Source organism: Chelonoidis abingdonii, chromosome 2, assembly GCF_003597395.2.
Source record: "Chelonoidis abingdonii isolate Lonesome George chromosome 2, CheloAbing_2.0, whole genome shotgun sequence".
Classification (NCBI taxonomy): Eukaryota; Metazoa; Chordata; order Testudines; family Testudinidae; genus Chelonoidis; species Chelonoidis abingdonii.
Genome location: NC_133770.1, coordinates 160,696,910 through 160,718,774, shown reverse-complemented (window position 1 = coordinate 160,718,774; position 21,865 = coordinate 160,696,910). Strand labels below are relative to the sequence as shown.

The window sequence follows — 21,865 nt, the reverse complement described above, 5'->3', positions numbered from 1 at the left end:
CAACCTAGCTGGAGCATGGTGGAGATGTCCTGACTCTAATGCAAGTCTGCCCAGAAGATGGAGCTTGGTTCATTAAAAGCAGGTTGGCTGACTGAGGGTGTCAAATGGAAAGGAGATACAGGAGGAAGGGCTCCTGCTGGTTACGGGGAAGAGGAAGGGAAATGGGAGCTGAGGCTTCTGGGAGCCTGACTGAGGAGATATCAGCGATTATCTTCAAAGAGTCATGGAAGATGAGTGAGATTCCAGAGGACTGGAAAAGGGCAGAGTGCCAAGCTATAAAAAGCATAATAAGGGGAACCTGGGGAATTACAGACTAGTCAGCTTAACTTCTGTACCCAGAAATGATCAAGCAAGCAATTTGTAAACACCTAGATGATAAGAAGGTGATACATAACAGTCAGCATGGATTTGTCAAGAACAAATTGTGTCAAACCAATCTAATAGCTTTCCTTGACAGGGTAACAAGCCTTGTGGATGGGGGCAGGGGAAAAGCAGTAGATGTGATGTATCGTGACTTTAGTAAGGCTTTTGATACTGTCTTGCATGACCTTCTCATAAACAAACTAGGGAAATGCAACCGAGATGGAAGGTGGGTGAATAACTAGTTGGAAAACCATTCCCAGAGAGTAGTTATCAGTGGTTCACAGTCAAGCTGGGAAGGGCATAATGAGTGGGATCCTGCAGGGATCAGTCCAGGGTCCGGTTTGGGTCGTTATCTGTGGACGATACCAAGCTGGGAAGGGTTTCAAGTGCTTTGTAGGATAAGATTAAGATTAAAATTCAAAATGATCTGGACAAACTGGAGAAATGGTCTGAAGTAAACAGGATAAAATTCAATAAGGAAAAATGCAAAAGTCCTCCACTTAGGAAGGAAAATCAATTGCAAACATATACAATGGAAAATTATTGCCTGGGAAGGAGTACTACAGAAAGGGATCTGGGAGTCATAGTGGATCACAAGTTAAAATATGAGTCAACAGTGTGACACTAGCAAAAAAAAACAACAACAAAACGAACTTCATTCTGGGATATTAACAGAAGTGTTGTAAACAAGACACAAGAAGTAATTCTTCCACTCTACTCTGCGCTGATATGGCCTCAACTGGAGTAGTGTGTCCAGTTCTGGGCACCACATTTCAGGAAAGATGTGCACAAATTGGAGAAAGTCCAGAGGAGAGCAACAAAAATGATTAAAGGTCTAGAAAACATACCTCTGATTGAAAAAAATGGGGTTGCTTAGTCTGGAGAAGAGACGACTGAAGAGGGTGGGGGACATGATAACAGTTTTCAAGAACATACAAGATTGTGACAAGGAGGAGGGAGAAAAATGGTTCTCGTTAACCTCCAAGGATACGATAAGAAGCAATGGGCTTAAATTGCAGCAAAGGAGGTTTAGGTTGGACATGAGGAAAATCGTCCTGTCAGGGTGGTTAAGCACTGGAATAAATTGCCTAGGGAGGTTGTGGAATCTCCACCATTGGAGATTTTTAAGAGCAGGTTAGACAAGCACCTGTCAGGGATGGTCTAGATAATACTTAAGTGCTGCCGTGAGTGCAGAAGACTGGACTAGATGACCTCTCAAGGTTTCTTCTATTCCTATGATTCTTGGCACCTGTCCTTTAGCTTAGGGCAATCAGGTGGAGAGCTCATTTGAGGGTTATGGAACCATCAGTGCTTCTGTATCACAAACTCCATGGGGAGGTAAGGAATTTTACCCAGGAACATCTCATCATAGGCTACTTCTGGTGAACCTTCAGTGAATTCTATGATTTCTCAGTAAAGCAAGCCCCAAGATTCCAATCAGTTTTGCTACCTGGCTTCATCAGTGATTTTATACTGTATTAAACTGTGTATGCACATTTTCTATTGGTTGGAATCCTAGCTGCTCAAGTCTGTCTCATAGGCCATATACTCTTAAGGAGATTCTCCTTTACTCCTGTGCTCCAGGCCTGTGCTTTTGAAGCAGAAGGATCTGAGTTCTATCCCAGCTGTCTCCATGAAGCCTGAGTGGCTGTGGCGTGTAGCACAATAATAACAGTGCAAACATCTAGAAGAGGCCATTTAGTGCTATTTGGGCTAGTGGCTTTAAGATATGGATGGACTCATGTCCATGAGGAAATGAACCCACCTAATTTCTGTCATGACCAATAGGGGGCAGCAGAGTGGACTGGGTCTTTGCTGCTTGCATTCTGATTAGTAACAAATGCAGAGGAACCTAAGGGTTCACCTGTGACAGTCATGCCAAATCCAGGCGTGGCGGCCGTTCTTGGGACGGAAGTCAGCCTGCCCGTTGTTGTGGATCTGGGAGGAGAAGCGCAGGAGCCTCCTGTAGCCAGTGGAAACGGATGTGTTGGCAGCCGAGGTGGGCAGACAGTTCTCCTCAAGCGCACACTGCAGCAAGAACATCGGGCGGTCCTCCAAGTAGGAGGTTTGCTCCACAATTTCGGCATTGAGCACCAGATCCGGAGCAGCTGACGGTGGGGAAAGGAAAATGTCTTTAGACCTACCCATACCAAAGCGATGGTTTGCCATTCTAATCATATCCCAATTGCAGCCATTGCCATAGCTGCCCCACTAGGCACTCCTAGCAGGGACAGGACAAAGCCACAATCTGTGCTGTTTGAAACCAAGGTTTTCAATATAAACAGCAATACACCAGGCAGCTGGCTCAGGCTTGAGAAAGTGCAGAGATATGGCCGGTGAGAAGGTCAGTGCAGGAAGCAGTGGCAAATACCTGAGTTTGGAGGAGGAGAGGCAGGGCACGTGGGAAACCAGAGGCTGTTCCAAATATAAGGTGGAAAGCCAAGGGTTGGAGAAGATGGAGAAGGGGCATGAGAAGAAGAAAGAAAATCCATGAACCGAACACCAAATAAAAAGCTACTTTCCTCCCACTGCTTTTGGACATTTAACTCTGTATTATTCAGACAGTCAGTTGATCCTAACATTTGCCAATGTGTTAAAATAGAAAGATGGCCCAATGAGTGGTATGAGCCTCCCTGTTTCCTCCCAGCATCTCAAGAGAAGCCCTTTGGAAGGGAAATTTCCATCATCAGTATCACTTTTCTAGGTGTCCCGACTACTGGAAGAAGAAAATCCAAGGAACTCACTTTCTGAGCAGGAAACTCCCGCAGCAAAGCGGCCACCGCCTCTGGGGCACGACACCTGGGCGCCGTCATGCCGGCAGTGCGCCAGGGACATCTCCGTCCCGGAACACTTCACACCACTCATAATGACATCATTGGCGCTGACTTCTCCATGCCAGTACCAGGTTTCCTAGGGAGAAAGAGAGAAATGGGTCATTTGATTCCAATGGCAGGTGTGCGGCTGCTCCTTTTAGGAAGAATGTCCAAGCACAGGTCACTGCCGAAAGGATAGACCCCACTGGTGTATTCTGATATGCAAATTAGATCCAAATCCCGTAACTCCCACTGGAGTGAGGGGCAGGTGTGTATGAGGCAGACTATAGCATGTGTGGCAAATTGCCGGTACTGTTCTGCTGGGTCTCGCGCTTTCTCTTCTCTGGGGTAGGTTCAGGGCGCTATTGCTTGCCTCTGAACCAGTTCTTAATCACTCCCCTAGTGTCCTTGGAGGAGGGGAGTGGAGAGGGAGGGACCTGGGCCCGCCCTCTACTCCAGGTCCCAACCCAGGGGCCCTGGGGTTGTGGTGAACCACTTGACTAGCGGTTTCTTCCCCTGGGTTACTTCCCTCTCATACCCGTCAGCTTGTGAAGGGCTTCTCGCCTCTCTTCTATACAAGCCTGGTGCCCCTTACCTAGGGTTTCTGTTGGGCTTCCCAATCCACCGCAGCACTCCTCCAAACCTTCTATTTCTCTCTGGACAAACTCTTCTCTTCTGCAATCTGCACTCTGCTCCAATCCAACCTTTCTCCTTCAACTACCACCCCCTGTCTGACTGAAGCAGGGGTTTATATCCCATGACTGGAGTCAGGTGCTCTAACTGGAGTCAGGTGCTCTAATTGGCCACAGCTGTTCTAGTTAATCTAAAGCAAACCTTCCTCCCTTGGCAGGGAATAAGGCCCCCTGCTAACACACTTATGCTGCCCTCTGGCCATGCTGTATCACACATGGGAAACAGCATCAGAGTTTTTTGTCAATGCATGCACATTTCCATCTGTATTTGGAATGAGTGCTACCCTCAAAGCAAATCATTTAGAGGCCATCAGGCTAGGAAATACTTATTCTGAAGGGAGATAGAGAGCTCTCATAACTCCCCACATCTATCACTTTGGAGCATATTTATTCACTTCATAAACCAGGTAAGCCAGTGATTAATGATTTGCAGCACTATAGGGGAGACCCAGGTTTGAATCCTGGGTCAAGATTTCCAAAAGGGACCGGTGATTTTGGCTGCCAAACTTGAACCACCTTGAAGGGGCCTGATTTTCAGAGGGTGGGTGCTCAACACTGTGTAAAAACATAGCTTCCCCCTCCCCCTCCTGCTCCTTTAAGCGCTCACAAGTTTGACAGCCAGAATCACCAGTCATGTTTGAAAACCTTAGCCCCAGCCTTCAAAGACTGAGGAGACACTACCCCCCCTTGGGAACAAACTCTGTAACTAAGTGGTTAGTGTTCTGGACTACCATGTGGTAAGGCCTTGCTTCTGTGCTAATTGAGCCATGGGCCACCTGACATGTCGAGATCTCCTGGAGCTGGGCTAACATTTGCACAAGCTGAGTTTTGCAATTCATCAGCTTTTCTGCACATTAAATTAGCCTGGAGGCACTTCCAGTTTAATGAGCTGGATGGGAATTCCTTTTTCATATGGGCACCATGCTCCCTGACCTGACGAACCACAGCTGTGCAGGAAGCAACAAAAACATAAGTTACTGTACATGAAGTGAAAGGAGAACCTGTGCCCATTTAGCAGGAGGAAAACTTTTTTTTAAAGTTGCCCCCCCCATTTTAAAAAGGAGGAAATAGTAGCAAAGTAGATCTAACAATATTCACAGACATTCTGGTTTCACAGCTTTATCTGTAAATGTATTATCACGTTCATTCCTACATTAGGAGGCTTGCTAGGGCTTTTCAACCTGGTCAGAGATTGGGATCTTCATTAAAACCAGTTATCAGCGAGTTGCCCTGACAAGGGTACACGATCTCATTGTTTGACTTGTTGCTGGGATTCTGTACTGTCCTAAGTCAGCTGAACTCTGGAGCAAGCGTATATATTTGTACACAAAGTATGCAGTCAGCCCTCATAACATGGGTGTTGTACCACACCATCCCTAGCTAACTCCCTTGGGCTTCAATCCATGCAATTTAAATAGAGCAAAGTTGTAGCAGTCTTATATAAAATGAACTGGAATTGTTGCTAATAGATATTTTAAAAAATGGTGCATCCTCCTTTTTTGGATGTACTGGAGCTGCTGGGGTATCTGAGACAATCAAATGTCTGTCTCATGAGAATACTAAGCACTTTGCATCTGCAAAAAGCACTTTATGGCCTTTTAACTAGTTAATCTTCACAACTAGCCTGGGAAGTATTATCTGCACTGTATAGATAGGGAAACGGAGGCACAATTTAACTGAGGTTAAATGACTTGCCAAAGGCCACACGACAGTTGCAGAGAATAGAAATCAGAGGATCTAAGACAGGAGATGACATTTCCTTCCCACAGCTGGGAGTAGAACCCAGGAGTCTAACTCAGAGCCCTTTGTGCTGAGCATGGGTCACAGTTAAATGTGGTTAAAGCACATCTCTCCTTGGTTTTGGATATGTTTAAATTCCACTTTGCCGTAGTCCAACTCTACATCCACGTCTCCACCCAGCCTGACCCATCCAGTTTATGAATTCATCCCCTCGGTCAGTTGGGATGGGCAGATACACTGTGCCACGTTAGAATGGGTGCCTGGCAAATAAATCATGTCTGCCTTGCAATATCTGTGCATCAGGGAGGGACAGCAGAATGCTCCAGCATGAGACCAAAATGCTGTTGCATGACTAACACCAGAGATAGAGAATTAACAGCCAGGCTGGCCTGGTGGGAGGCAGAGATGCTGTCAGCTGGAAAATGGGATTTGGACCCTGGCGAGGCCAAGATTTGGAAAACCCAGAAGATAAACAAACAGGAGGGAATGTTTAGAAGCAAAAGTTCTCCTGTCAGAAACAAACTCGTTAAATGCCTCCGACATTATTTTAGAGCCAGATCCTCAAGTCCTCAACTCCCCAAGGGTAGAACATGGTTCAGTGGCATTGTCTGAAAGGGTGGCATGCTGTACCCATTAATTGTGAAGTACTGTCTGCTGAGAACTAGACAAGGAGGGGAGCATCTCTGTTGGTTAGAGCTGGAGTCTAGGACCCTGGATTCCTGAGCTGAGATTATCAAAGCAGTTCACAGGATTTAAAATTAATGGAAGATGTGTCATTAAATCCCCTGAACGGCTCTGAAGATCTCACCCCTCCACCTATTTCCAGCTCTGCCTCTGTGTAACTATGGGCAAGCCACTTAAGCTGAGCACAGAAAAGCTATCTAAAACTGATATTGTTATATTTAACCTCACAGGGCCATTATGGGACTTAGTGGTTTAAGAGGCAGGATGGTCTAACACCTATAGCCTTCATTTGGATCTCCAAGGATCTAGATTCAGTTTCTGGCTCTGCCACCAGCTTCTTGTTTGACCTTGAGCAAGTCGCAATCTCCCTCTGTCTTAGTGCCTCACCTGTAAAATGCAGATAACATTCCCTCTTCCCTGCTTTGATCTGTCTTTCCTTCTAAAATTGTAAGGTCTTCAGGGCCAGGGACTGTCTCTTACTGTGGATATGGATAGCACTGTGGGGCCCTGATCTTGCTACTGTAATACCATTTGGGGAGCGCTTGAAGATCTGCAGATGAAGAGGGCACTGAGCATAGCGGATTAATTGTATTCCCGTGAACCCAAAATTAATTGTAAATATATAGTTCAGAAGAAAGCAATGCAAAACCCCTATTAGGTCCCATCCAGACTGTTTCCCTGGTGGACCCATGCAGGATTATTCCCCCCTGCGCATTGCCCTCTGTAGTAGTCCCAAGACTTGTTCCTCCTGGCTAAGAACCCGACATTGGCTGCAGCTGCAAGGGGTGAAGTAAAAAAAAAGTCACTTTATGCCGATCTCCGTGAAAGCGTCAAAGCTGGGAATGCATTTCAGGTAGAGAAGGAATGTTCTGTACCATTGCTGCTGTTGCAACACAGTGTCCCGTTAACCTTGTTAGCAATGCCCTGTGCGCACATAGCTAACCCCTGTTCCCCACAGTGTTGCTTTATGTTCATGGGTATAATGCACCCTGGTCCCACATAAGGGTCTTTTCTATTCTAAATACCTGCGGCCCCTGCTAAAGGAAAATATCATGTTTCATGCTGGCCTATTGGTGCTGCGTCAATAGAGCTGGGCGACTGGGAAGGACAGTGTTAGATGGATGCAGCTGTCCTGGGCTCTTGTACACTAGCTTGGCAGCTGCACAGGAAACTAAACTAAAAGAACCAAAGCAGTGACTTGTGAAGGTGGATTGCTAAGCTAGCTGTGAATTCAAAGTGGTGGGAGAGAAATGACACCAATACCCCCACCCCCATCCCTGAAGAATTAGGCCCTTCTGACCAGTGCTAAGACATGGGGGAGGAAGGATCCCCATCAACCTGAAGGCCTACAATGCGGTCTACAATGGCAGGAAATCATTGCCTGGAGGCATCATGGCTCAGCCTACAGGCTGCCAGTTTAGGGCATGAAGAGAACCAGAAGAGCCCAAAGGCCATGAGGTTAGTGGCATCTCTGCCAGACCACTCACCCCAAAGGTGGACTGGTGGAACTACTTTGGCAGCCTCAACATACCAAAGGAGGAGAGCAGCAACTCAGCCTTCCCCTCAAAGCATGGCTGGCTGGAGAAATGGGATGAGAGAGGATAGTTGGCCTGTCAAGTGGATTCCTGAAGACACCGGGGAAGAAGTGGCTGCATGGGCAAGCCCCTGAAGGAGGAACTGGATCCTCAGGGAGTGCAGTAATGTCTCCCAGTCCTGTAGAACTGCTGCCAGGTAAGGGGAGGCTGGGGAAGAAGCTTCTTTGCAGGCTGTCTGGCTACATTAACATAGGAGCACTGTGCAGCTTTGGCCGGCTCCCTCAAAAGTTTTGCATAGGAATTACAACGTTTGGATTGCCAGGGGCCATGGGCCGCTCTATGCCAGGAGGTGAGTGGTCTGGGCCTCCCGCTTAGATGACAGCTGTTTAATCTCAGTGGTCCTCCAAGGACCTATACGCTCCATCTCTGGCCCTGTTCATTGCTCTACAATGGGATGTTGGCTAGAGTTTGCCTTGTTCACTGGGCCTAACAACATTTAACATTCTCTGTGGAGATCCCTGATGGAGTCATTTATTACAGAGAGACAATAAGTCACCTACCACAGAGCAGCATTCAGGTTTTGCCTATCGTCTCACCTATCTTCAGAGCGAATTACCCAGTCTCCGGCAGGATGCAGGAGCTATTAGTTATTTTAAGGCCTCGCTCTTCACCCACATTAAACAAGCCCAGGAAGGCAGCTGGCATTATTTTGTATTGTTTATTACGGTGAAGCAAGATCAGGGCCCCATTGTGCTAGGCATGGCGCGCACACAGCGAGACGGTCCCCTTCCCTGAAAAGCTTAACAGGTTTGCCTCGGCTCTGGACAAGGCTCTCTCTTGGGACAGGACTCCGTTTCTGGCCCTTTCACTAGCTGTATGGCCCGTCCGGCTTCCTTTATAGAGATTGCATTCTGCCTCCCGAGTCTCCTACTGCCATTTCGTTTGGATAGGGTAACTCTCTGCTCCCTGTCCTAAGCAGTTCTGCAGGGTTCCTGTGGCTTGCTAAGCTGCTGCCACATTCTAGCCTAGAAGTGCCGCTCAGAGAAACAGATCCTATAGATAGTCTCCATCAGTTAAAGTGCTGGGGAGGTCCCTTAGGATGGAAGTAGACAACAGAAACCAGTAGAAAGGGGGTTAGGAGCTGCAGCTCTGAGATACACATTTCCAGACGGTTTATTTTCCTTGGCAGCCCTGCCATTTCTGCCCTAGCGCAAGTGATATCATGGCTACTCTGGTGCCCACTGTGGTGGCAGCCCTGTCCTGCACCCATCAGCCATGATTCACTTAGTCGTGCATGATGCACCCAAGGCTAGACCAGGTCATTTTGGATTCACCATGGGATGGAGGCTGTGGGCAGTGCATTCCTGCAGAGGGCATTCGAAGAACTTGTGCCTTCACTTTGGATGGTGGCGGAGAGAGGAAGGAACCTACTTGCAGAGCATAACTGGTGTCAGCCCAGAGTAAAGAGGTCATCAAAGAGTTCCTCTTGGGATTTAAAGAAACTCCCTTGGGCTGCTCCCAACCATTGCACCCTCAGGAAGCCTAAGTGCAGCTGGAAGTACAGTCCTGTCTCATTGGCTGAAGGACATACATAACGGCGCATGGAACAAACTGCTGGGAGCTAAGGGGCTGGATGGCTCCAGGGAATCTCTGCACTTGTGAGTAAAACCATTACCATGTGATTGATGCTTGGGGGTTCTGTGCGGAACAGTGAGGCTCCCCCCATCACCTACATCACCATCGCTGCTGGCAGGCTCAGCAGGGAGGCCAAAGATAGAGTGGGCCCTGCAGACTGAACTGTCACGCACCTCACAGGTGCTCCTGCTAGCCCATGGTTGAGGTACGTGGGTAGGGCAGCGTGTGGGGGAAGCGTGCCCAGACGCTGCCTGTATGGTACCTGCTCTGGGGATAAACACAGCTAGGGGAAAAGATCACCTCGCTCCTCTCTGCCCAGAGAGGAGACGTACCTGAAAGGCGTGGCTGGCAAAGCCGAGGCCTAGCTGGCGACATACCACCATGGCTTCCACCGTGCTCCAGTTCTGGCTGCAGACAGTCCCCCACTTCAGAGTGCCATTGCGCTGCATGAGGACTTCGACCCGGCCCTCGTAGGGGTTACGGCCACCGCTCAGACGCAGCTGCAGATTATCAAGTAAAAGAGAAATCATCTCATCAGCTCTCTGAAAGCATCTGCCAGGGACTTCCCAACTGACCTAGTTCCACGTCTGGACAGACACTGGCTTGCAGATGTGGGCAGCAAAACACATTCTCCGCTCGCATCTAAGTGAATGATTTATAAAAGGACTGTCCCAGCTGGGACCAGGAGATCAGGTTCAGTTCCTAGTTCCGCCACTGACTCCGTGTGTGACCTGGGGCAAGTCAATTCAGTTCTACAGCTGTAAAGTGGAGATGATAATATGTCCTTCTCCAGCCCTTAGAGAGAGAGCGAGAGCGAGTGTGTGTGTGTGTTACTAAACATGTGTTCTTGTTACATCCACATAATTTGACTTCTCACCTGATTCTGGAAACCCATGGCTGGAACATTGCATCTTACAGCAGCATCTTCTTCATGGTTACAAGTCAGTGACTCTGTGTTGAACTTGCAGTCTGTGATGGATTTTTCAAACCCAGTACAGTCTATTTCATTTAGGTGAATGGGACCCATTCCTTTAAGAGAAAGAAATACAGAATGGTCATTTCTCTGCCAGGCCCTTAGGGAGAGGGAAGCTGAAATCAGTAAGTTTATATTGTTGCAAATGATCAACATGGAATCTAGCATCCAACACACCAGCCCGAAAGGACTTCAGTTGATTTCTGCTAAGGTCATCTTGCTGCTTGTTTTTACTGTTAAGAAATTATTTCCAGTAGTCTAAGATTTTCAGATGTTCCAGAAATAAAAGAAAAGCCAAGTTTCCATTGCTCTGTAATTTACAAACTTCAGCTGGAGAAATTTTAAAAATATATGACCCAGTTTTTTGGTCCTGGTTTTATCGGACAGGAACCTGCAGTTGATCAAGTCCTGACATTTTAAATGGGGACATATATACATGTGCCAGGGCAAGAAAACAAAGTATGCAGATCCTTATAAAAACCCAGCCAAACAAATAATCTCAAATACAGGTGTGCAGTCCAAGATTCCAAGAGCACTGACACTAACAAGGATTGTGAGACTGATCTTCAATTGTTATCGCTCGAACTAGGCATTTCTATAGCAGAAGTCACCATATTATCTAGGCCTGGGGATAGACATATGTTCAAATTTCTCTTCCACCTGACCTGCAGAGAATACTAAAATACCCACGGGTAATCAATAGTTGATCCAATGGCACTTGAAACAGTGTGGTTCCTAGCATGACAAATGACTGCACAGAGCTGCAGCTTGCACCAAGTAATGCCACATCGTTCTTGAGCAAGAGACAGCGGAAAAGCATGAACACACAGTACTCCTTAGTGATTACATTTTGGTTACTCTCATATCCTGGGTTCAACAGCTGGTGAGGGACAGAGGCTTTCCCCTGCTCTTGGTGGATGGCATCAGATAATCCATTAGGTCTTTTCCATCTCCTAGGACTCGCCCTACTGGATCAGACCTGAGATCCATGCAGTTCAGTAGCCTCTGTCTGATAGTGACCGCCAACAGGTGTCAGAACCCTGTACTAGCAGATATATTAGGTCTCATCTCGGTCTCTGACAGATCTCTAATTGCTGTGATTGTCTATGAGAAGAGAGCGAAAAGACAAATGCTTCTGAACTTTGCTATGGAGTCATCCTCCCTCTCTCTCTAAACTCAGCAGAAGCCAAACAACTGGCAGGTGGCATGTTCTTCAGATGAATCACTTCAGTGTAGTCCACAGACGGCTACGCACAGCTGACCCAGAGGTGTTCCAGCTGCTCTTTGCTGGCTAGTCGTCAGCTTTAGCTGGAGGGCACTGGTGGGGGAAGGCATTACCCACAGGCGAGGTTTCCAAGGAAGAGGAAGGAGTCCACCCACTGTTACCTTCCCCCACCTCTTTACTCAGCCCTTATCGTTTGAGGTGGATGTTCAGAGGAGCAGATGTTGGAAATGGCAAGCACTCCAAAGTCATCCCTGTCTTTTAATATATGTAGAGCACACAGCAATAGGCACCAGGCTGGTCCATTTGTAACCATCACCTTGGAAAAACTGAAGCTGTCCTGTGAGCATGTAATAGCAAGTGGGCAAACCAGGGGGAGAACGGCAATGCTTGTGTCACCACTATCGACCGCCACAGTTGATTTCTTATTTCCTGTTGCTGGTTTTATTACAGTAGGACCCAACTCAAATCAGGGCCTCATTAAGCTCCACATATAACCAGTAAGAAAAAGTCCTTGCCCTGAAGAATGTGTAATCTTTAAGGACCAGACAAAGGCATTACCATCATCCTCATCTTACAGCTGGAGAATTGAGAAACAGCGCAATTAAAGGACTTGCCCAAGGTCACCCAGGGAGTCTGTGGCAGGAAGCTGGGAACTGCCGATCTCCTGACTCACAGTCCAATGCCTTAACCACAAGGCCATCCTTGAGTGGGCCTCATTAAAGAATAAGTTTACCCATCTCCATAGCTATTTCTTTTAACCTGACCCTCAAAGGAAAGGGCTTACTAAGGAATGCAGAGGTGGGTAACTAGTTTACCAGCAGTGGTGAGGACTCTTTCTTGGAAAGCTCCTACCCCCATCCTTCTACTAAATTTAACTGCTAGCCAGAAAGTAGAGACGGGAAGACCTTTGGCTCAGACGTACATAAACCGCTGTGGTTCAACGATCCATCTGGAGGACTTGCCACCTGTTCAGACTTCTGCTGAGTCACAGCAGAGATCAGTAAAGAGGGGTTCAGTAGCAGAATCTGGAGGCATGTTTCTATTCACTGCTCCTTTCTTCTCCTCAGAGCAATCACAGGGATGAAAGATGGAAAGGACCAATTAGATCACCTGACTTGATATCCAGATAGTTCTCTTCCCTGATACTCAGAACTCTGTATTTTGCTGTTTCAAGAGGGCATAGGATAATATTTTTTTAAAAAAGGGAAAACAAACGATGGAGGCAAAGGGGGAAATGCGTTTGTGCCAGTTTTTACGACTTTATCACATTAAAATCCTTGTAATCTATATCTGCAGAAGGTGAAATTGACATAAGTGTTCTGCCCTCTGTGAAATAGCTTAAGAAATTACAGTTTGATCTCGCCAACAGTTGCACCCATTCTGGAGTCTGTGGGGAGTTTCGGACTGGAGGGTCTTAATGCAAATATTTCACACAGCTCTCAGTAGGATCCCCCATTTGACTGAATTTTACCCACCACGCATTGCTCCCCACTCAAGCCAACTTCCATGTCCCCAAGGTTTCTGAAGCATTTGACCAACACGGTAGATTGGAAGATGTGGGGAGGTGGATTTGTCTAACAGAAAAACCCTTTTTAAGCATGTTGCAATGCCTCCAGGCGGGACTCTGGAATTAACATGTACTGAGCGGAACACACAGAAAACAGAGCTCTCCAGTAAGGTCCTAATTATAGCGGAAATTGCAAGCCTTCCCTCCACCTGCTTGTAATATTTTTATTGGAACGAGACGTTTCATATACGTCAGATGGTATAAGGACAACATTTGTGTGTGCTGCACTTCCGAACCTTTCCCAAAGGGTGTAGTTAGTATGAGGTCCAGGGAAGAGAATGCACTTAATGTTATATCAGCTAGACTGCGTGAAGCTAGACCACCATATAGGCTAGATAATCCAAAAGGCATTTTTATCTTGAGCTCCTAAAATTCTATGACCCTACATTCCTAACTTGCCTACAGCTCTCACTGAAGCCAATAGCCTGGCCCCAGCTTCTGCAGAAGCCAATGGAAGGCTTTACAAATTAAAAAAAGGAGATGACAATGGAAGCCGAAAAGAATGTGTCTGTTCTGGTTTCTCTCTCATATTAAAATCCTTGTGCTCTACATCTGGGGAGGATGCCATTGATGTAACAATTCTGCCCTCTGTCACAGATATCAGGGAACCTGGATGGTTTAGATCTTGCCCAGGATTGTCAGATGGATTGGGTCCTAAGTTTCATTCTCCCTAGAAAATCTAAAAATGTGTGTGTGTATACACACACCCCCCCCCCCCAATAATTAAAGAGAGAGAAAAGAGGCAGGGAAAAGGAGCAGGGACCTGGCTCTTGGATTCACCTCACCCCGGCAAATTTTTCCTTCTCTGTTAAGTCTCTTTGCTGACTTTGCATGGCAAAGACCAACCCCTCCTTGGCACTGGAATGTTTCCATGTTGCAGGACAGTCTGTGCTGAAAGTTGCTGATAAAGGAAGAACAAGACTATATTTTTTCTGGGCAAAGGAGTGACTTTGTATAGCTGCATAGGAGGTGATCCTATAAATCTGACTCACGCAAGCGGTCCCATTAAGTTTGATGGAACTACTTGTGTGAGCAAGAGGTACACGATTGGACTCCTATATACCATTCTACTATACCATACTTCTCTGGGTACTATGGATGAATGTTTTCTCCTAGGCTTTTGGGGACAGGGAGCGCTCAGAGTTAGCAGGGTTTGATGGACATGTAATTAAGGCAATAGCCTGGGACTCAGGTGATCTGGGTTCTGTTCCCAGCTCTTCAGACACCCTAGGAGAGTAATTTAATCGGCCTCTCAGTTCCCATCTGTAAAATGGGGATAGCCACCCTTTGTTTGGCTTGTTTAATGAGGTTGAGAATTCATCGAATTTAAGGCCAGAAGGCACCACCAACTCATCTAGTCTGACCTCCTGTCTATCACAGGGCATCTCTGCACGGCAATCAGAGGTGTGACGGCAGCATGTGTAGACGTACCTGAGTGAGCTTTGATCTCGCTCACTGGAACAACAATAGCAGTGAAGCAATTGCAGCCTGGGCCAGTCGCCCAAGTAAAGAGCCAGGATTCCAGATGGGTTTGTACAGCCCATGCTGCTGTGGCTTCACTTCACTCTGTGCGGCATATGGGATTAAGAGCTATCACCCATTACACCATATGAAATGCAGTCACATCAGTCTCTTATCCTACTGCAATAAGCAGAGATGACTTTCTGCAAAGGACACTGATCAAGACTTATTGATCCTAGAGAGAAATTTTGGCCAAGATAAGTTGAGCTTGGGGACTCAGTGTGCTCAGTGTTTAAAATAAAAGGAAAGAATTTCACTGGGAATGAACAGCCACTGCTAGGAGTTTCCAGGTTCTGGGCGTGTAGCATGACAGAGTAGGACACTCTCCCCTACCATGTTGCAGTAACATTTTATGCATGAACATAATGCTTCCTTATACCCACAGTCAAATCCACACTGGTAACACTCTGCATCCTATCACCCAGCTCCTTGGCAATTTGTTCAGAAGGGCACATTTAAAGCTTTTCACATTCTGCTATTTCTCATGTGTGTGTAATTCATTTCCCCTTTCTGTCACCAAACCAAAAGTCTGGAGGAGTTTCAAATATTCATTTGGTTTTACAGTGTGACTTTTGTTTGGTGGTAGATTTCTTTAGATTTGACGCTAGCCATATGAGAACAAGGCCTAGGGAATATAAAGGCAGGCCTGGGAGATGGTTCTCTGGATTTTGAGGTAACTAAAGCCTGAGATCTCAATCATCCCCACATGCAGGAAATCCAAACCCAGATCTGGTTCCAGAGTGTACAAATAGCCCCTATAGTTACAACCACAGTTGCCAACTTCCACGCGGTAAATAAGCACCCCAACTTCCACAATAAGCCAAAAACCAAGCTAATCCCATTTGAAAACAAGGCCCAAACAAGCCACTCCCTTAGAATCCTAACATTCTGTGTGACTAGATCCCCCCAGCGTGCCATCTGGAACTGTGACGGGCCTGCTGTGCACCCCTCACTCTCCCCTCCCCCCTTACCCCTTGCCCCTGCTTGCCGGGAGTCGATCAAAAATAAGAAGCAACAAACTATAAGCCAAAACTAGCCAACAAGCAACTCACAAGCCAATTAAGCCAAAAACAAGCCCAATTTCTGCATTTTTTCCCACAGGTTTGGCATGTCTGGTTACAACAGGCTGAACCAAGACTCCAGATCTGAGTTTTATGGTGTTGAAGCCAGAATCCAGACCCATATTTTACAGCTGGAGCCAAGCTCTAATAGTGAATGGCACCAGGATATTTATCCTAGTGAGTTTCTAAGAGATAGTTTTCGTTCTTTAATTCTTAACAACCAGAGTAAGTAACGGCTGCAACAGCTGTCCAAGGGAACAGGTAAATCCATCCTCACTGGAAGACATTAAATAAAGACTGGGTCTCTTTCTAAATGATGTGCTCTGTCTAGTTCAACCACAAGTTATTGGGCTCAACAGTCTCACTTAAATACCAGGGAAAAATAATTTTCCTCCAGTGAAGGAAGTTATTGAGCCATATCCCCTGGCCTGCTTGATGCAGGTGGTCAGATGGGTTGATCATAGTGATTCTTTCTTGCGTTTAAATCTATGCAAATAGTCATGGCCAGAGAGATCAATTTGACTTATTTCTCACACAACTTGATATAAAGGTACATCACTACTGACCTCTCCCACATGCAAGCCTTATCAAACTTTGATTGCTTCCAGTGCCTGTGTCTTTTTAAAGTTAGTAGGAAACAGATAAGGAAAGGAGACAGAGAAGGCAAAAAAAGAACACACCCATGTTTGAACACAGTTGTAGCAACTGTTATTTCAAAAGTTGTGTGGATAGGGCCTCAGAGAACAAACTTGTGCTGGTAAGAGTGGATTTGATGTTTGTGCAGTTCTCTAAATATTTATGAAGCCAACAAAAGGTCTGTCTCCAATCGTTTTGTTCCACACACTTGGGCAAACCCAAAGACACTCTGAATGATGCTGCCTGACATTTCTGAAACAGGACTTTTAAGAGTCAAAATGTCACCTACTACTGAAATAAAACAGGAAAAAATGAAGTGGGAGAAGTTGCAATTCTGCTCCCCAATTCAACCAGCTTGACTGCTGAGCACTTGGAACAAGAGTTTTGTAATGGAATGGTTTTCTGTCAAAAAGTCAGTTTGGTCAAAATGAAAATATTTTACGGGAATGTGTTGATTCTGATTTTTCTCATTTAATTTCAATAAGAAAATTTCCTTTTGGCTATTATATTAAAATCTTAACTATAATACATATTATATAACTGTAACAAAATTTATATTGTATTAAATAATTTGATATATGTAGCTATAACAAATATATTCAAAGTTCAAAAAGTCAAAAAGAAATGTTTCTATCTTATCAAAATGCAATTATTTGACCAAATCATTTTTTTAAGTGAATTTTCATTCTGTGGGAAATTTCAGCTTTTTGTTCTGGTTCAGAAGGAATTTTTATCATCATTATTTCCTGCAGAATGAAAATCCCAATTTCTGACCAGCTCTTCCTGCAACTCAGTGACTTCCAATGACCCCATACTAATGATTTCAATGGGAATTGTGGGTCTCAGGATCCAGCCCATAACATTACTGAAGTTCAAAAGACAGCTGAATTTCTCTTTCCTGTTCATCTAATTTCACATTCCTTGGGAGTTCTCTGAAGGCAGTAGAGCTGATGATCCATTACGTTCTCATTACCTTGCCCAAGCCTTGCGCCTGTTATAGCCTCCTGGGCGCTCCCGAAACCCAGCTCTCGGCAGACCACACTGGCCGAAATCAGGTTCCATTGGTCGTCGCAAACAGTTCCCCATTCCCCATTCTTCAGCACTTCCACTCTGCCTTCTCCAATCTTGGCCCCGCCTTTCAGCCTGACCAATGGCTGCTGTAATACAAAAACCCAGGTGCAACGTCACTCTTTATGAATGCAAAAGTAGCAATTATTTACAATTCAAACTTTTGGCCTTGATATAGCCATGCTGCTTACCAACTTGCTAATAAACTTGACCGCCTGGGCCCAGATTTCCAGAAGCAACCAGCATGAGAACCTTAATGAGACTTGATTTTCATACAATATACACAAAAGCTGAGGTACACGCAATCATTGGTCACTTCTGAAACTACGGAGCACTAGCTAATGAGCCCCTAATAACAGAACCACTGCAACAGGAGCAACAAGAATGAGTAAAGGTCTTGAGAACATGACCTATGAAGGAAGGCTGAAAGAACTGGGTATGTTTAGTTTGGAAAAGAGAAGACAGAAGGGACATGATAGCAGTTTTCAGGTATCTAAAAGGGTGTCAAAAGGAGGAGGGAGAAAACGTTCATCTTAGCCTCTAAGGATAGAGCAAGAAGCAATGGGCTTAAACCGCAGCAAGGGGGGTTTAGGTTGGACATTAGGAAAAAAGTTCCTAACTGTCAGGGTGGTTAAACAGTGGAATAAATTGCTTAGGGAGACTGTGGAATCTCCATCTCTGGAGATATTTAAGAGCAGGTTAGATAAACGTCTATCAGGGATGGTCTAGACAGTACTTGGTCCTGCCATAAGGGCAGGGGACTGGACTCTGACTTCTCAAGGTCCCTTCCAGTCCTAGAATCTATGAAAAACAGGACTTCTCTCTGGACTCCCACTACAGTTCCTCTAAAAAAAAAAAAATACCATTCCAGATGGGCAGTCTACAGCAGGCAGCTGCCCAGGACTGCCAAGCATAAGGAGACCCTGTGTGGTTACACTTACTCCAAAAGGGAGATGGTGGAAGGGTGGTGGAAAGGAGAGAAGTCCCCTTAAATGTATATTTTCTTGCCTCAGGAAAGGACTGGTTCCAAGAAATGGCTAAGATTCACGATGCACACATGTGGTTCTCCTCTTCCTAGTTCATGCATAGGGATGAGGAATACAATAGGGTGGAATATGTGCTACAATCTTATTCTCTGCTGTTCTGGTGCATGGGTTTGGGAGCAAAGAGGGGATAGGCACAAACAGTTGGGAGACAGGATGCCGTTATAACATACAGGAACAGGCCTAGTGGCTCACAAACCAACCCTCACACCACGTTCCCAAGAGGGTGCAGTCGGAGGCTTGGGACCAGTATCTATTCCTCCAGCCAGCTAGCATGCTGGTTAGCCACAGCAGCGTGCACACGAGCACGTTGCAGTTGCCCAGAAGTAGGGTTGCCAATTGTGGTTTGGATGTATTCCTGGAAATTTCATCACGACATCATCTTTAACTGAAGATTCATCTTTGTTCTGGGGCTCCAGCACAATCCTGGAGGGTTGGCTGCCTTCCCCAGAAGGATGGCAAAGAATGTCAACCAGACAGTGAATGGGCCTGCTGTGGAATCCTGGCTTGGCAGCCAGGATTCCTGTGGCAGTGGGTGCATCAGGAGCAGCCCATCCTATGCCAGTCAAGGCAAGATTTGGCCTGCGTGCTGCAGACAGACACAAGGAGAGTCAGAGTGAAATGAAAAACGCATTCCTCAAATATACTCAGAGACAATAAACTGGTGCTGCTTCACTGAAGTCAATGGAGCTTCAGCAATATACACCAGAGGAGGATTTGGTCTAGTGATCCTATTTGGATAAGAACATGGAGCCCCAAATCCCAGCGTGAACATCAGCTTTCATAAGATCTGTAAAAAAATATGTTAAGCAAACCAAATACCATTGCATCATCCAAGTACACCATGTCCATGCTTTCCCATAAGGCTGAGCAAATTGTCCCTTCCAAAAAGCTACAGATTAAGTAACTATTAATAGTGGAATAAATGCAGCCTTTTTACAAGTTGCATGGTAACATGCTGTCCCAGAACACTGATCCCAGCTGATTATACCTTAAAACTATGCTGGGTCTATCCTTCAATCCTTATGAGCTCTGATCCTGTCCTCACTGAGGCTGATGGGAGTTTTGCCCTAGGATCTTGACCGAAGAGAATAATTTATTCTTTTAATTCCACACAAGAATGCTGAAGGTTCCCTTTGAGATAGTTGTAATTATATGTTTACTTGCTGCATGTTATTCAGTCACTAGAGGTCTTCGCTGTTCTAGACAGGCGAAAGTCAGGTGAGAAAGCTGGAGCTCAAGCCTGTTTGTCTGTAGATGTAATTGTTTCTTTCATAAATGCCGCCTGTTTAAAACAGACTATGATTAAACACAAGAATCTCATGTTCAGAAAAAGGTTATAACACTCTACCTATAGCACTTCACAGGGATGTTGCGAGGCTCGATTGATTAGGTCTCCAAAGTGCTTTGAGATTCTCCAGCTGAAGAGCTGTATTTTAAAAGTATATGATAATATAGAAACCCACAATAGCTCACCTGCCTCACACTTACAGAAGGAAAAAAGATCACAGTTCCCCAAGAATACATTTGCTTTGAGTCCCTCCAATCTCATGAAAACAGACCATCTGTTCCACACAGTAGCCCAAGAGGCATTCCACCACTGTCTGGTGGGTGTCTCAGTAACCAGTTATGTTGCTGAGGTTTAAGGGCACAGAAATATTTAACTCAACAGAAGATAACACCTGATATAATTATAGCATGCAGTGCAAAGGACATACCTGCAATCCTAACCCAGGGTTAAATAAAAGCCAGTAAAAGCTGCACAAGACAGCACAATGTCAGTCAAATACCTTTGGCTTTGAAATTGTAACTGCACGTCAGCATACGGACATCACAGCATAGCCATGATTCCATAGAACTTATATTACTGAAGAATTACCATATACAGTTAAAGGCCAAGGAAAGAGAAGAATGGTCTTGTGGTTAAGACACTAGACTGGGAGTCAGGAGATCTGGGTATTATTCCTGGCTCTGCCACAGACTCCCTGTGTGACCTTGGGTAAGCCACGGCAGCTCTGTGCCTTGGTTTCCCCATCTGCAAAATGAGCATTAATAATAAAATAAATAATAATAATACTTCCCTACTCACAGGGGAGTTCTGAAAAGAACTGTTCATGATTGAGGTGCACAGATACTGTGGTGATGGCACCCAGTCACAACCATTTTCACGGTTCCGATGATACTTTTCACTGAATTCTATGTGAAAACCAAGTTGGTTGGTTGTGAGGCTGAATACATTAAAGAGCGTGAGGCGCTCACATACCAGGGTAATGGGGGGCACAGAAAGTACCTTGGTTAGTTTTTTGACCTTTTTTAAACTTTGATTTAAAAAAAAAGGGAGGACACTTTCGATGCAGGAGACAGAATGAGACTGGGAATGGGATATGGAGTCTTTTATGGCTGGGTTGCTGGTTCAAATCCAGACCAAGATAGATTTAAAGTTTTATTTTTAAACTCAGCACTGGGAGGATTAAAACCTTTTCCAGCTCTGCCCGTTACCTTCCAACTAGAGAGAGAAGCAGCTGGGGTTGCAGCTGGAGAATGTGCTACTGCTTGGGAGAGCTGGCCATTAATAAGTCAACAGTACGTGATTTGAGTGAAGCCTGAGAACCTCCAGTCTTTATAATTGGAGGTGCATACAGTCCTCCAGGCTGGGCTCAGCTGAAGGACATCCAGAGCCTATATGAATGCTTAAACAAATAATTGGCGATTTGAATGGCTCAGAAGAGTAGCCATGGTTTACAGAGCCCTTCATCTCTGAGGCCCAGATCCTGAAAACACTTGACCACACGCGTGAATAACTTCAGCCATGTCAATGGCCCAACTGAGATCAAGGCCCTGTTGTTGCAGGCCCTGAACAGACACATACTAAGAGATATTCCCTTCTTTACAGACCATATGATCTAAGCAGACAAGATGGATGAAAGGTGGGAGGGGAACAGAAGCACAGAGAGGGGAAGTAACCTGCCAAAGCTTACAGTAAGTCAGTGGCAGGGATGGAAACTGAATCCATGTCTCCTGACACCCATTTTAGTGACCTATTGACTAAGCCATGGTGTTTTATGTAGAAAACCCAGACTCAAGTCACTAGCTTGAATCTATCACAGCTTAGTAGTGACCAAATGCCTTTCCCGCCTCATGACTCTTTGGTGGCCTTTGTGAAGCAAGTTTTGTCTTTGTCCTGGTGTCCACCTCACCAAACCCACCACTGTACTCACTGTCCTACTTGTAAGTAGCCTCAGCAGAGAGACCAAAAAGAGTGACTGGAGTTCTGTCCCCAGGGCCCACTCTCCTGGCTCCAGGTGAGAC

At 45.7% G+C, this 21,865-nt stretch overlaps 2 protein-coding genes across 2 annotated transcripts in view; one reads left to right on the top strand and one right to left on the bottom strand.

The window, feature by feature from the left end:
- The window catches only part of LOC116836884 (D(1) dopamine receptor-like), a 58,440-nt gene extending 40,202 nt beyond the window's left edge, over positions 1 to 18,238 (top strand). Inside the window, exon 2 of the mRNA XM_032800854.2 lies at positions 17,944 to 18,238. The gene's annotated coding sequence lies outside the window, so the exon portion shown is untranslated. The remainder of the gene's footprint in view (positions 1 to 17,943) is intronic.
- Positions 1 to 21,865, bottom strand: part of LOXL2 (lysyl oxidase like 2) — a 90,939-nt gene that overhangs the window by 6,880 nt on the left and 62,194 nt on the right. Inside the window, exons 6-10 of the mRNA XM_075062753.1 lie at positions 17,419 to 17,602; positions 10,340 to 10,491; positions 9,795 to 9,962; positions 3,108 to 3,273; positions 2,228 to 2,471 (exon numbers count right to left, since the gene is read on the bottom strand). Coding sequence (XP_074918854.1) covers positions 2,228 to 2,471; positions 3,108 to 3,273; positions 9,795 to 9,962; positions 10,340 to 10,491; positions 17,419 to 17,602 — 914 coding nt within the window. The remainder of the gene's footprint in view (positions 1 to 2,227; positions 2,472 to 3,107; positions 3,274 to 9,794; positions 9,963 to 10,339; positions 10,492 to 17,418; positions 17,603 to 21,865) is intronic.